Consider the following 13,010-nt stretch of genomic DNA (forward strand, 5'->3'; position numbering starts at 1 on the left):
AACCGGTTGGGCAACTCTCATCCCCAGCCAACACCATCTTTTAATCTACTACTCTGACTGGTACAAATTATTTTAAAGAATCTTATTTTATAAGCGAAACACTTGCAAAATTAAACAAACCAAAAAAAATTTAAAAAAAAACCTTGGAGAGCGCTTCCCCCAGTAGCAGGACATAGTGTAAGCAGTTAACTACAGGAGTCAATGTGCAGCTTTGATTTAGTGATAAGTAGCAGTAAAAGCAGGTTCCCTTAGGTACAGGGGACATTCACTTTTGAAAAGAAGAGGGAGGAAATAGGTTTCTTCTTATATTGATTAGGGAAAGGATTGGTGCTAATGATGCTCTCTGGCCTTCTCTTCTCTGAAGACCATATTGCCATGTATGGTCTATACACCAGAAGAGGAAAAGGGAACAGGGATATCTCCATCACTGCCATTGAAAATTTGAAAGTTACATGTCTTGTGCAATAAGCCAAACCACATAGTAAATTTACTTGTAACTGCCTATTTACTGACTGCTATTACACACAGTAGAATTAAAGATTTTAATGGAGCTTGTTTCAGCAGGACCTAGCCTGACTTTGGAAAAAACTTTGTAGAACTTGAGAAAGACAATATTTTCCTAGTAAGCTTCAGGCTGCCTATTTTCTTGTTATTAGATCAAAGCCTGCAACAGTTTAATTTGTATTATATCTTGTGAAAGAGATAGAGCCTACAAGTTCTACATAACTATATGTAAGAACAGTTTAACAAAGATTAACTTGTATTTAAATACATTTATTTGTGAAACATTAAATACAGCCAAAGATTAGAAGAGAGCACCAATAAAAAGCCTGAAGAATACAAAACCTATAAACACATTTTATGGGGTTTTTTACTATTGGAAAAGTTGATTCACTGTATAGGCTGTACATTTCACCAATCCTTTCTGTAAACTTTAAATCAAAAGGAGTGGCTTACATATTACTCAAAAAGAACAGGAGTACTTGTGGCACCTTAGAGACTAACAAATTTATTGGAGCATAAGCTTTCGTGGGCTACAGCCGACTTCATGGGATGCATAGAATGGAACATATAGTAAGAGGATTATAATATATATATATATACACATATATATACACATATATATATATACACACACATACACATACATACACACACACAGAGATAAATTGGAAGTTACCATACAAACCGTGAGAGGCTAATTAGTTAAGATGAGCTATTAACAGCAGGAGAAAAAAAAACTTTTGTAGTGATAATCAAGATGGCCCGTTTAGACAGTTGACAAGAAGGTGTGAGGATACTTAAGGAAATAGATTCAATATGTGTAATGACCCAGCCACTCCCAGTCTCTATTCAAACCCAAGTTAATGGGATCTAGTTTGCATATTAATTCAAGCTCAGCAGTTTCTCCTTGGAGTCTGTTTTTGAAACTTTTCTGTTGCAAAATTGCCATCCTTAAATGTTTTACTGAGTGGCCAACAGGTTGAAGTGTTCTCCTACCAGTTGTTGAACGTTATGATTCCTGATGTCCGATTTGTGTCCATTTATTCTTTTGTGTAGAGACTGTCCAGTTTGGCCAATGTACATGGCAGAGGGGCATTGCTGACACATGATGGCATATATCAAATTGGTAGATATGCAGGTGAACGAGCCCCTGATGGCGTGGCTAATGTGATTAGGTCCTGTGGTGGTGTCACTTGAATAAATATGTGGACAGAGCTGGCATCGGGCTTTGTTGCAAAGGTAGGTTCCTGGGTTAGTGTTTTTGTTGTGTGGTTGCTGGAGCATCCGATGAAGTGGGCTGTAGTCTCTAAATGTGTTAATCTCTAAGGTGCCACAAGTACTCCTGTTCGTTTTGTGGATACAGACTAGCACTGCTACTACTCTGAAACCTTACACATTACTATTTATTGATATAGTACCCTTTAGTGTGTTAGGTGTTTTACAGAGACAAGGTGGGTGAAGTAATATCTTTTGTTGGACCAAACTCTGTTGGTGAGAGAGACAAGCTGAGTCCAGGCTCCTGCCTGAGCCCAAATGTCTACATCACAGTTAAACAGGGGCCAGCAGCAGGAGTTTAATTGCAGTGCAGACATACCCTATGACTACTAAGTGCATAAAAGTTAAGCAGGTACTTCAGTTTGCAGAGTATAAGAGGCTGAGGTGGATGAGACAGACAGGGATACAAGTTTAAACCTTTGCCCGTTTACCACTTCTTTTTAGTTCTTAATGTTTTTTCCATTTGCATGACTAAAATTAAACAATGTCTATCAAAAATGCTGCTTAAAGATAAAATCACCAGGATTACCTACACAATATATATTTTCATATATTCTGACTTGATTTAGATAAGACACCAGCAACGATTCGTGGTGTTACTTAATCCTATCAACGAAAGTTAAAATGACATGGTGTAAAATAAACTGAATGATTATGAAGTATAAAATATGCACAATTTACATTTCAAAGGCCCAAGAGCTTGGCCATACAACTACAAAGAATCAAAATAAAAATTAACCCCAGCATTTGGCAATTGCATGTGTGCTTGCACGATTTACTATCAGTGCAATGGTATTTTAAACAGAAGGTAAATATGGTCTCTGAAAAAGTGCTAACACAAAGTAATCCTCTGATTTACATAATTAACTAGGGACACTCAGAATTAGTGTCCAGAACAGGATGGCCCCTTAATTTTTGAACAGTATAAATTAAAATTGTACATTGACAAACATACCTGTTCTTGGGGGATTGACCCAGCATCAGCTACAGTAAGAAGTGCTACGGAATAGGTTGGTGTCTAGTACTGGGGCTTGTAGCTGTGGCTGGGATACTGTGTTTGTGGCATTGGTGAACATTTTGGAACAGATATTTGTACAAAAGTAAAGCCACACTTGTTGCTGAACATGTACACAGAAAATGCAAAATATATTCTAGGTCCAACTGTTGACAGAACCACAATCTTTTTATTAAAGTGTTAGTCCAAAGAGTTTCCAGCTGCATATCCCTCTAATCAGGTGGGCTAAAGACAGTTTATGGATTTCTTGTCCTTGATCCATCGATAGACATGATCTGCCCATTTGTAAGAAATGCCATCATGGGGTCCGTTTAGAATGACAATTCCATGTCTAAGATAAAAAGCATATTTAATTTTAAACACAATAAAGTACATTGTAATGCACAGAGACCAATCTTGCTTTGCTGCTTAATTGGGTCTCCTGTCTGTAACAGATCATCAGATTATGTTGACCTATTCAGTACTTAGTGGAAAAGTCACCTCCAGAAAGGCTGAAACCCATTTCCATCAACTGCATTGACGCTGACACCAGAATGGCAATGCATCCAACAGGGAGGGGGAAGATAATGTGAATTTATTCAAAAATTGTAACTTAAGTCTTATAAAAGTTTTACACAGTTTTCAAAATTACAAAAAAAAAAAAAAAAGGAAAAAAACTTTCCCAATTCTTCCTGTGCTAGTCCAATATCTGAGGCAACATCAAAGATTATGGTGCTTATGACATCTTTTATTCAATTCACATAGAAAAGCATGCAGTATTAATGTAAAACAGTACAGTATTAATGTAAAATGTTCAGTGCACATTAGGTAAACAAGTCATTAGCATACAAACCCATTTTTATGGTCTACACAGGCGTACTGAACATGTTCTGAATAACAATGCTTTGTGGAAACTAAATTAAAAATTGTGCTTAACGTCAAAAAAAAAAGCGCCTTGTTTTCAGTCTTAAGGAAGAGAGGTTTTCTAACTGAAATGCTGAAACACTGAAATGAGAGAGGCTGCTGCGTTATATACACACTTTAACTACAGTTTCAGTATAGAACAGTGCCATGCAAATAGGTCTAAGCAGCAGTAGCAGTTTCCTCTGGAAGCAAAGTTTTACAACAAGATTTTACAGTGTTTTATGGCAAGTGAACAATTAATACCAGTAGCAGCATTACAAGAATTACCATTACCATGTAGCATAGGAAATTAAACTTTTAAAAGCAAGTTCTTTCCCACATAAAGGATTGGTTTAAACAAGAACATTTAAAATTGGTCATATTCAAGGAGGACATAACTGCTGCTCAAAGAGAACTTCACATAACCTGACCATTAAAAAAAAAAAAGAATTTACAAAACAAAATCTTCTATCAAAGAAGAAAGCTCTGAATGGTTCTTTAAGTGAAACAATTTGGGGTGCTGACAGAACATTCAGCTTTCACTTGGTCAAAAGGGACAGAATCAGGTCACATGGAACTCACCAGAAATCAAGTTCATTTGGGCATTTTTAAATGTTCTCATGTTGGCACTAAGACTACTAACTTCAATTTAACAAGAGAGTTAGTTTTTAGTAGTTTTTGAGGGACTGGCACTAGAAAGGCTGCTTTGAATTTTTCTTTTGGTTGACTGATTGACACTCTTAGGTTTCTTTTCAGGAATAAAGGAAGAAGCCCAAGGAGACTGAAGTTGGTTGTGAAGATTATGAATCTCAGATGACATCTTAAAAATAGAGGAACCAAACTTTTGTTCTTCAAATAGCCTTTGCGAGTTACTGAAAAGAAAACTTTGGGAAAACTCTCTTTGAAATAAACAGTTCTGAGATTTGTTTTCCCTAGTTTCCGAATTTCGGCCTGAAAACAATGGGAAGTGTTCACTCATATCTAGTCCAGCTGGAGAGAGGATTGAAAATGTAGTAGGTTTCCAATCTACCAATTGGTCACTTGACTCAGGGCATTTTACACTGTTTTGTTTGTTCCTTTCTTCCAGCTTCTTATCTGATTCATTCAGGAGTTCAGAACACTGTGTTGACTTTGAAGGATTCTCAAGCTCAGAGGACTTAAAGTTGTAGTAGGGACTCTTACTATTGTCAGATTCGGACATCATGGAGTCCAGCTCAGAAATTTTATCAAGGTAAGCAGCATCCATGGATGCTTCACTGGATGTTCTCGTGCGGTTCATTTCTGAAGAGCGGATAGTATGTAATCTTTTAGATAAAAGAAGTTCATGCTTATCGCTGGACTTTGCTGATGGGTCTCCCGAATGACTAGTGATTGCGTTTTGCTCTGAACCTTCAAAATCTAAGTTCTCAGCATAGTTTGTTGAGCAGCTATTCCAAAACACTGGCTTTGCTGAAGTAAAACAAGAAGTCACCTTCTTCTGGCTGTTGCAGGGGCTTGCACTATATTCTGGAGAACCTTTGTTGCAATCATCTGAAGTGTCACAAAACCCATCAAACTCCAGTTTCCTTAGGAAGGCAGATGGCTTCCCTGTACTCTCTTGTTTTACTACAGGACTCTCTTTGATATCAGGGGTGTTCAACTGGAGACAACTGAGAGACAAAGAAGGTGTACATGGTGCTGGAAGCTCATAAAGTTCTTCATCTTTATATGGTGCACAATCCTCACCTTTATCCCACTGTCGTTCTAAGCAGGCATCCATATTTGTAGCAGCTATATCCAGGAGAACTTCCTGACACCCTGAAAATAGTTCTTTGTTTGTTGGACGACTGTGTGTGTCTGGCCCATTTGAACTGTCTTGACTAGCAGAGTTTGAGCAAGTGCCATCGCTATCCAAGAGTCCATTACCTGTCAATTGCTCAAGATGGTCAGGACTTTGGCTGGTAGTTAAAGTCTTTCTCTCTAGTCTTTCTACTTGGCTTTTCAATGATGCAATGTCTTCTTCACTGCTTTCATTTCCTTTATTATCTGTGAAAAGTGCTCTCTCACTAACAGTACTCACATTTTGGGTTTCTCCACTTGATCCTTTCAGCTGTGTAAGCTGACCCTCCAGTTCTTCTATGTACTTGTCACTTCTTTCCAGTGCTTTTTTCAGACGGTTCGTTTCACGTTCACACTGCTCTACTTTGGACTGCAGCGCAGCTGCCGTAAACCTACCAAACCTGCAAGAAATGTGGAGAGAGAAAATATTATGTTGAAAGAATTGATGTGCTATGTTTTTTCAAATCTTGACAAATAAATTTCCTAATCTAGTTTCAAGAAGACACAGTACTGTCAACACACACCATGTTAATTTGAAAGTAAAAATATAGTCCCATTCAGGATTGTAGTTACTGGCTAGTAATGAAAAAAAATCATATTGTATAGGTGGAGGTGAATACATGAAACACATCTACCACTCAAAGTTATAGTGAAGCAATAACAAACAGAAGATTACCCTTCCAGGGGCTGGATCTATCAATTCAACTCAAATATGCATGAAGAATTATCCCCTAAAACAATGGCAAAGATTTATGGGAACATTTGAACAGTGGTCCACATCTTGAAATATTTACATTCAATCATTTTCCTACAGTATAGCAGAGTTTTACAATACATTTCTTACACAATGTCACCTTGTCAAATATAAAATGCCCATATGAAATTCAGAAATTGCAACAATCCTTAGAGGTGGTTTTAAATACTTATTTGGACCATTTCAATTACATTCATCTTAGCCTCTCCTTGGGCTTCACATGTACTTTAACTTAGTTCAGTGCTACCTGGTTTTATAGGCTTCACTATTGTAATGTCAACCTAATTACACTTCCTGGATTCCAATATATAAAATTGGCATTTGTGATTGCAAGAGTTGCATATAATGTGTTCACACAATTTCTAGCTAGAGCATATTTTCATTTGCAAAGTTACAGAAGAAAGTGTAGATACCCACCTTCCCACCCACCCACACTTGAAAGCTTCACCTGCCCTCTGGGAAAGGTCATCTATATACCCTACCCAATTCTAACCTACTTCTGACAGGTAGGCATGAGGGAATCTCCTGCTCCATCTCAGACTTTCAATTTACAGAAAGAAAACAAATTAAGTTTGGATATTATGAGGAGGGAAAAACCTGCAGCCACTTTAAAACCACATCTATTTATACTGGGATACTTACCTTCCCCCCTATGCACAAGCACTGATTTACATTCACTCTTACAGCAGACTATTACCAGGCACAGAGACTGTGCATATAAGGCCTCTTTGGCACCACAAGAAACCTCTTTCCCATCCCCGAACTTTTGTTTCCTAGCCCTACATATCACAACCCTCAGGCCATTGAATGCATGGTCCCCAGCCTGCGAATATCATCTCTGAAACAGCAAGAGGCATTGCTACAGAGCAATATGTGTGTTGCCAACAAAGGACTGAGTCAGATTTTGATTCTTGAATTCTGATCCCTGAACACCAGCTGACTGTTTTTCCAGAGGTGGCGTATGCTAACAATTACCACCAAAGCCAATGGAAGCCTGGGGTGCTCAGAACCCCTGAAGAAGTTGGATACAGCAACTACCATATTGGTGCTACGAGAGGGAGGAAACAGTGGTTTACACCCACCTACGGAATTGGCTACAAATCTCATTTTCAGGTCAAAGTGGCAAACCAGTACAAGACAAGCTTTCCATATTTAGCCATGCATTGCTTTGTAAATAAGGAATAACTTTACTATTACATGTGTTTAAAGGGAGACAGTCAACCTAGAATAACACTATCTGAATTTTGTTTACTTTGTGTACAGTCAGTTTTACCATTTTCCCGGTATAGTTAATCAGTTTCTCCCCATGGTGTGGGTCTTTCATATGTAGTAGCATGGGAGGGAAAAATGTTTTAAAAAAGAAATATTAACACAGATTGTAAATCCACATATGTTGGCAGGTGACGCAGATACGTAGAATACCCAATGCCACTTTTCACTCATTGTTTTTTAAACAGACTAGATTTAAAGTTCACTATGTTCCATTAAATACAATATGTCAACATATCTTGGCTTGTTTTATCCCTTAATTTCAAAACTCAAATAGAGATAATCAGATATGCCATAGTGAGTTATCGGAGCACTGCAAGGATCATGAAAGATTTTTCCCTGCTTCCCAGGCCAGGGGGCCTGTGCTGTATTTATTTTTACTTCCTCTGAAGACTTTGGTAGAGGCCACTGTATAAGGTAGCACAGTAGATGCAGTGTCTCATCTGATATGGCAACACACACACACACACACACACTCTAAAGTGTAATCACCAGAGAGAAATAAAAATTGCTTATGCAGAGTGAGCAAAATTTTCCAGAGATTGTTGCAACAGACACTTTAACATAGAAATTAAACATGTTTTACATTTATATGCATACCTGGCAATTTTTTTAATGGAAGAACGGTGTAATATGTTTATTTAATGCAAATGGCATTAGCGACAACCTCAGATTTGCTTACCAAGAGAAAGCACTGTATTCTCAAGTGCAAGTTTTAAAACACGTGTCCTCAGGAAAAAATGAAGTTTGTCATTCAAAAGCAAGCAGCATTGCTAATATGTTAATTGTTGTAGGGAGATGTGACTGGGAATTTTTTTTTTTTTTTTTTTTAGAAAAAGGAGCATCATACAGACCACCTACAAATAGTGACATCCGCAATGAAACATCAAAGTAATAGAGCAACTTTCCATCTCTACTTTGAGACTGGTGTGCATTTAAAATCCAAATTTTCGAGGCTTCCATACTATTTTTTCCTCCCCCAGCCAGCCATATTAGTTCAAATATTTAAGTAAATTACTCCATGGCCAGGAAAAGTTCTACATGGTTCTAGTGACTGTCCACACAATCAATAAAATAAAACTTTTCTTAATAAAAAAGTTCTGATCTGAAGATTAAAAAAAAAAAAACAACAAGTCTGACATCCGAGCTGTAAGGCAGTGTGCCAAGTATATAGATAGGTTTGAACGCTTTCAGGAGAATCACTTTCCAGCTTGTGGATATCATGAGAAACTCATCAACAGAACTGCAGATATGCAATGTGAATGTTTTGGGGGCAAGTACTTGATAATGCTTGTTGAGAGACTCTGTCTCCAATATTTTCAATGTTAAAAAAACCAACAGTAATAATATAAAGGAATCCTGTATCTACACTATTCCTATGTCTCAAATTCATCCTTTGACCCCCTGCAGACGTAGAAGGCTGACAGCCTAACGAGGTCCATGCACATGGTCCCACACAACAGAAATATAGAAAGTCACTCCCTCTCTCAAGTTCTCTCTTCAGTCAAGTTTTATCCCCCAAAAATATTTCAAGTCAAAGTTGGCAATGAGAAGTTAAACAGCCAGTTCCTCACCTACCTCTGCAAAAAGCTACCAGCTGTAAGTATTTCTGTTGAGTAACAAGAACTGACATTCCTTTGCAGATATTACTGCAACTTATACTTCAGTAGCCCTGTCATATTTAAATCAAAGTGAGATTCAAACGTGTGTTCTCACTCCGAAAAGTGACAATTAAAAGGCAATTCGGACTCACGTTTACTGCCTATCACTAACTCCAGATCAAGTCTGTTTTGTTTCAAGTCAATAAAATTTATTCTTTTCTAACTACCAGTCCAGCAAACTCATCTTAAATTCTTTCTTTCCCAAATCACCTCAGTAATAATTGTTCTGCAAACCAAATTATGCCCTTAGCTCTGTACGTGCATAGTTTAAACTTGTACAGAGTAAGTATACAAACAAGCCGTTTGTATTTTAACCATATACAAAGCACTAAAATAACATGGAGTACTTGTGGCACCTTAGAGACTAACCAATTTATTTGAGCATAAGCTTTCGTGAGCTACAGCTCACTTCATCGGATGTATCCGATGAAGTGAGCTGTAGCTCACGAAAGCTTATGCTCAAATAAATTGGTTAGTCTCTAAGGTGCCACAAAGTACTCATTTTCTTTTTGTGAATACAGACTAACACGGCTGTGTCATAAATATAAAGGGAAGGGTAAACCCCTTTGAAATCCCTCCTGGCCACGGGAAAGCTCCTCTCACCTGTAAAGGGTTAAGAAGCTAAAGGTAACCTCGCTGGCACCTGACCAAAATGACCAATGAGGAGACAAGATACTTTCAAAAGCTGGGAGGAGGGAGAGGAACAAAGGGTCTGTGTCTGTCTGTATGCTGCTCTTGCCAGGGACAGAACAGGAATGGAGTCTTAGAACTTTTAGTAAGTAATCTAGCTAGGTATGTGTTAGATTATGATTTCTTTAAATGGCTGAGAAAAGCATTGTGCTGAATAGAATAACTATTTCTGTCTGTGTATCTTTTTTGTAACTTAAGGTTTTGCCTAGAGGGGTTCTCTATGTTTTTTAATCTAATTACCCTGTAAGATATCTACCATCCTGATTTTACAGGGGGGATTTCTTTATTTCTATTTACTTCTATTTTTTATTAAAAGTCTTCTTGTAAAAAACTGAATGCTTTTTCATTGTTCTCAGATCCAAGGGTTTGGGTCTGTGGTCACCTATGCAAATTGGTGAGGCTTTTTATCCAACATTTCCCAGGAAAGGGGGGGTGCAAGTGTTGGGAGGATTGTTCATTGTTCTTCAGATCCAAGGGTCTGAGTCTGTAGTCACCTAGGCAAATTGGTGAGGCTTTTTACCAAACCTTGTCCAGGAAGTGGGGTGCAAGGTTTTGGGAAGTATTTTGGGGGGAAAGACGCGTCCAAACAGCTCTTCCCCAGTAACCAGTATTAGTTTGGTGGTGGTAGCGGCCAGTCCAAGGATAACGGGTGTAATATTTTGTACCTTGGGGAAGTTTTGACCTAAGCTGGTAAAGATAAGCTTAGGAGGTTTTTCATGCAGGTCCCCACATCTGTACCCTAGAGTTCAGAGTGGGGGAGGAACCTTGACAGGCTGCTACTCTGAAACCTAAAATAACATGGAGGTTTTGATTTCAAGGCGACAAGCCAGGAATTCAAGATCAAAATAGCAACTAGTCCCACAGCCCTCTAGTATATACACCCATGAAACACAGGGATCTCTCACAGGGTGTGGAGTGAGGGAGGGGATGTGGTGCATATGCTACAAAACCCCGCAGAGCCCATGACAATAGACTTAAACCACACTGGAATTATTAATATCATGGCAGCTGTTCAGTGGCTAGCTATCAGGGCCTCTGAAGCATGTGGGCTCCTAGATTTTGAGGGGGTCCATGAACTGATTCATGGGGGGGATGAGAGGAGAAGAGGCTTAATTGGGCTGCTGTGAACTCTCTGAAGGCAGGTGAGGCAGCTCCTCTGCTCAACTGTCCTCTAGTCACAGAGGGTGAGGGGCAGGAGAGAGGAGAAGAGCTGCTCTGTGGCAGAAAGCAGCCATGGGTGGGGGGGGGGGGGGGAGCAGAGCACAAAGAGATGTAACACTATCCCCCTCATCTCAGCAGCAGCACCTCCTCCCCCAAGACGGAAGGCTACATTGCCACAGCTCTAGACAGCAGCAGCTCCTCTTCTGTCCCTGGCAGAGAGGAAGAGAAGGAAACGGAGAGGGAAGTAAGTAGGGAGACACTGGAATGCAGGGGGAAAAAAATAGAATATGGGTGACAGAAGGGGCTAAACAACACAAGACCAACAGAAGACAGGGTGTAACCAGAAGTGAGCGAGTGGGGCAGGCAATGGAAAGTGGGATGAACATGAAAGATACAGAATAAGAGGAAAGGGGATGCTACGTTTGATAAGAATAAGACTCCTTAGAGCATCACAGGACCAAGTTGCATGGAGGCTAGTGAAAGCAAGGTTAGTGCTCTGCACTGACCAGTCCTTAATAGCTGGGAATTGACATTTTAACACATAAATGTGAAAAATGGGCCAAATGTTCTTCTTCAAAGGTAAATTGGTCTAATTACTAACTCCTGAAACCACTCTTGATCGTTACAGGGCGAGTCTCATCCTTATATGATTAAGCTACACCAGCTCTGGCTGAATGCTTTTGGGCACTGGAACGCTTTACTATAAGAGGACTGGGGAATGGGAACAGAGGAATTTCCCTTTCCCAGAGGAGGGTCCAAGGTTTGAAGCTGAACAAGAATGTTCACTTTTTAGGGAGGATCTTCAGTGTAGGGGTTGAGCATATTAGAAGTGTATTAGCAAAATGAGAGTTGGCAGATAGGAAAGGGAGTAGTCTCATTTTCATGCACTGATATTCCATCACTGTGGATGACTACTGGGAATCTGCAAGCAAGAAGGAGAAAAAATTAGAACTTGGGAAAGATAAGATAATAAGCAACCGCAGTGTATCGGTCCCAGTGACCAAAAGCAGCAATCCATCCACACTGTGAATGGCTGAAGCAAGGACCATACTTGGGAGTAATCTCTCTGCCCACTGTGTTGATATAGATATTATAAAGCGATCCCTATGATGTCCAGGAGAAATTTATTACAACTTCTGAGATTGCCATTCTGACCCTGTATGTAGGTACGAATGTTCCAGCAGGTATCATGTTGTACGTAGCAACACAACACCAGCTGTAAGAGAAATACTAAAGGACTCATGTTAAAACATGCAGAAAACAGGATTATCTTTGAATTTTTTTTTTTTTTTTGGTCTGGGGAAAAAACCCATGCACCTCGAACGAAGATATTCAGTGGACAGGAGGCACCTGGAAAGCAATGACACCAAATAACACTTGCACTGGCTTTTTAATAATAGTGCACAGTAAATAAGAAATGCATGCAGTGCAATAAGGAAACAAAAACAAAAAAAAGCCAGTGCATCCATTGGTAGGCTGGGCTGCATACACGTGTAGGCCACATCGTTAGGGAGTTAACGGTCTCTATAGGACATAGATACAACTGTTTTTGGAACACAGTAAGATGTTGAGAAATTGGAGGGAGCTCTGGTAAGAGCTATAACAAAATACTGGAGGCCAGAGGAACTGATTTACAAGGAAAGGTTTTAAAAGTGACATACGTTGCTTGGGTATGAATGACTAACTGATGAGAAGGAAACATAGTAAAAGTGTATAAGGAATATATACTTTTGCTACCCTCATCACAGGGGGTTCCGAAAAGGAATTTCACCATCTAGGCCAGGGGTCGGCAACCTTTCAGACGTGGTGTGCCGAGTCTTCATTTATTCACTTTAATTTAAGGTTTCGCATGCCAGTTATACATTTTAACGTTTTTTAGAAGCTCTCTCTCTATAAGTCTACATATTATATAACTATTGTCGTATGTAAAGTAAACAAGGTTTTCAAAATGTTTAGGAAGCTTCATTTAAAATTAAATTAA

At 39.1% G+C, this 13,010-nt stretch overlaps 1 protein-coding gene across 1 annotated transcript in view; it reads right to left on the reverse strand.

Annotated features, from left to right (window-relative positions):
* Window positions 1–3,500: 3,500 nt before the first annotated feature.
* Window positions 3,501–13,010, reverse strand: part of OBI1 (ORC ubiquitin ligase 1) — a 33,228-nt gene continuing 23,718 nt past the window's right edge. The window contains exon 6 of the mRNA XM_048852906.2: window positions 3,501–5,895. Within this exon, the coding sequence (XP_048708863.1) occupies window positions 4,338–5,895 (1,558 nt within the window). The 3' untranslated portion in view covers window positions 3,501–4,337. The remainder of the gene's footprint in view (window positions 5,896–13,010) is intronic.

Source organism: Caretta caretta, chromosome 1, assembly GCF_965140235.1.
Source record: "Caretta caretta isolate rCarCar2 chromosome 1, rCarCar1.hap1, whole genome shotgun sequence".
Lineage (NCBI taxonomy): Eukaryota > Metazoa > Chordata > Testudines > Cheloniidae > Caretta > Caretta caretta.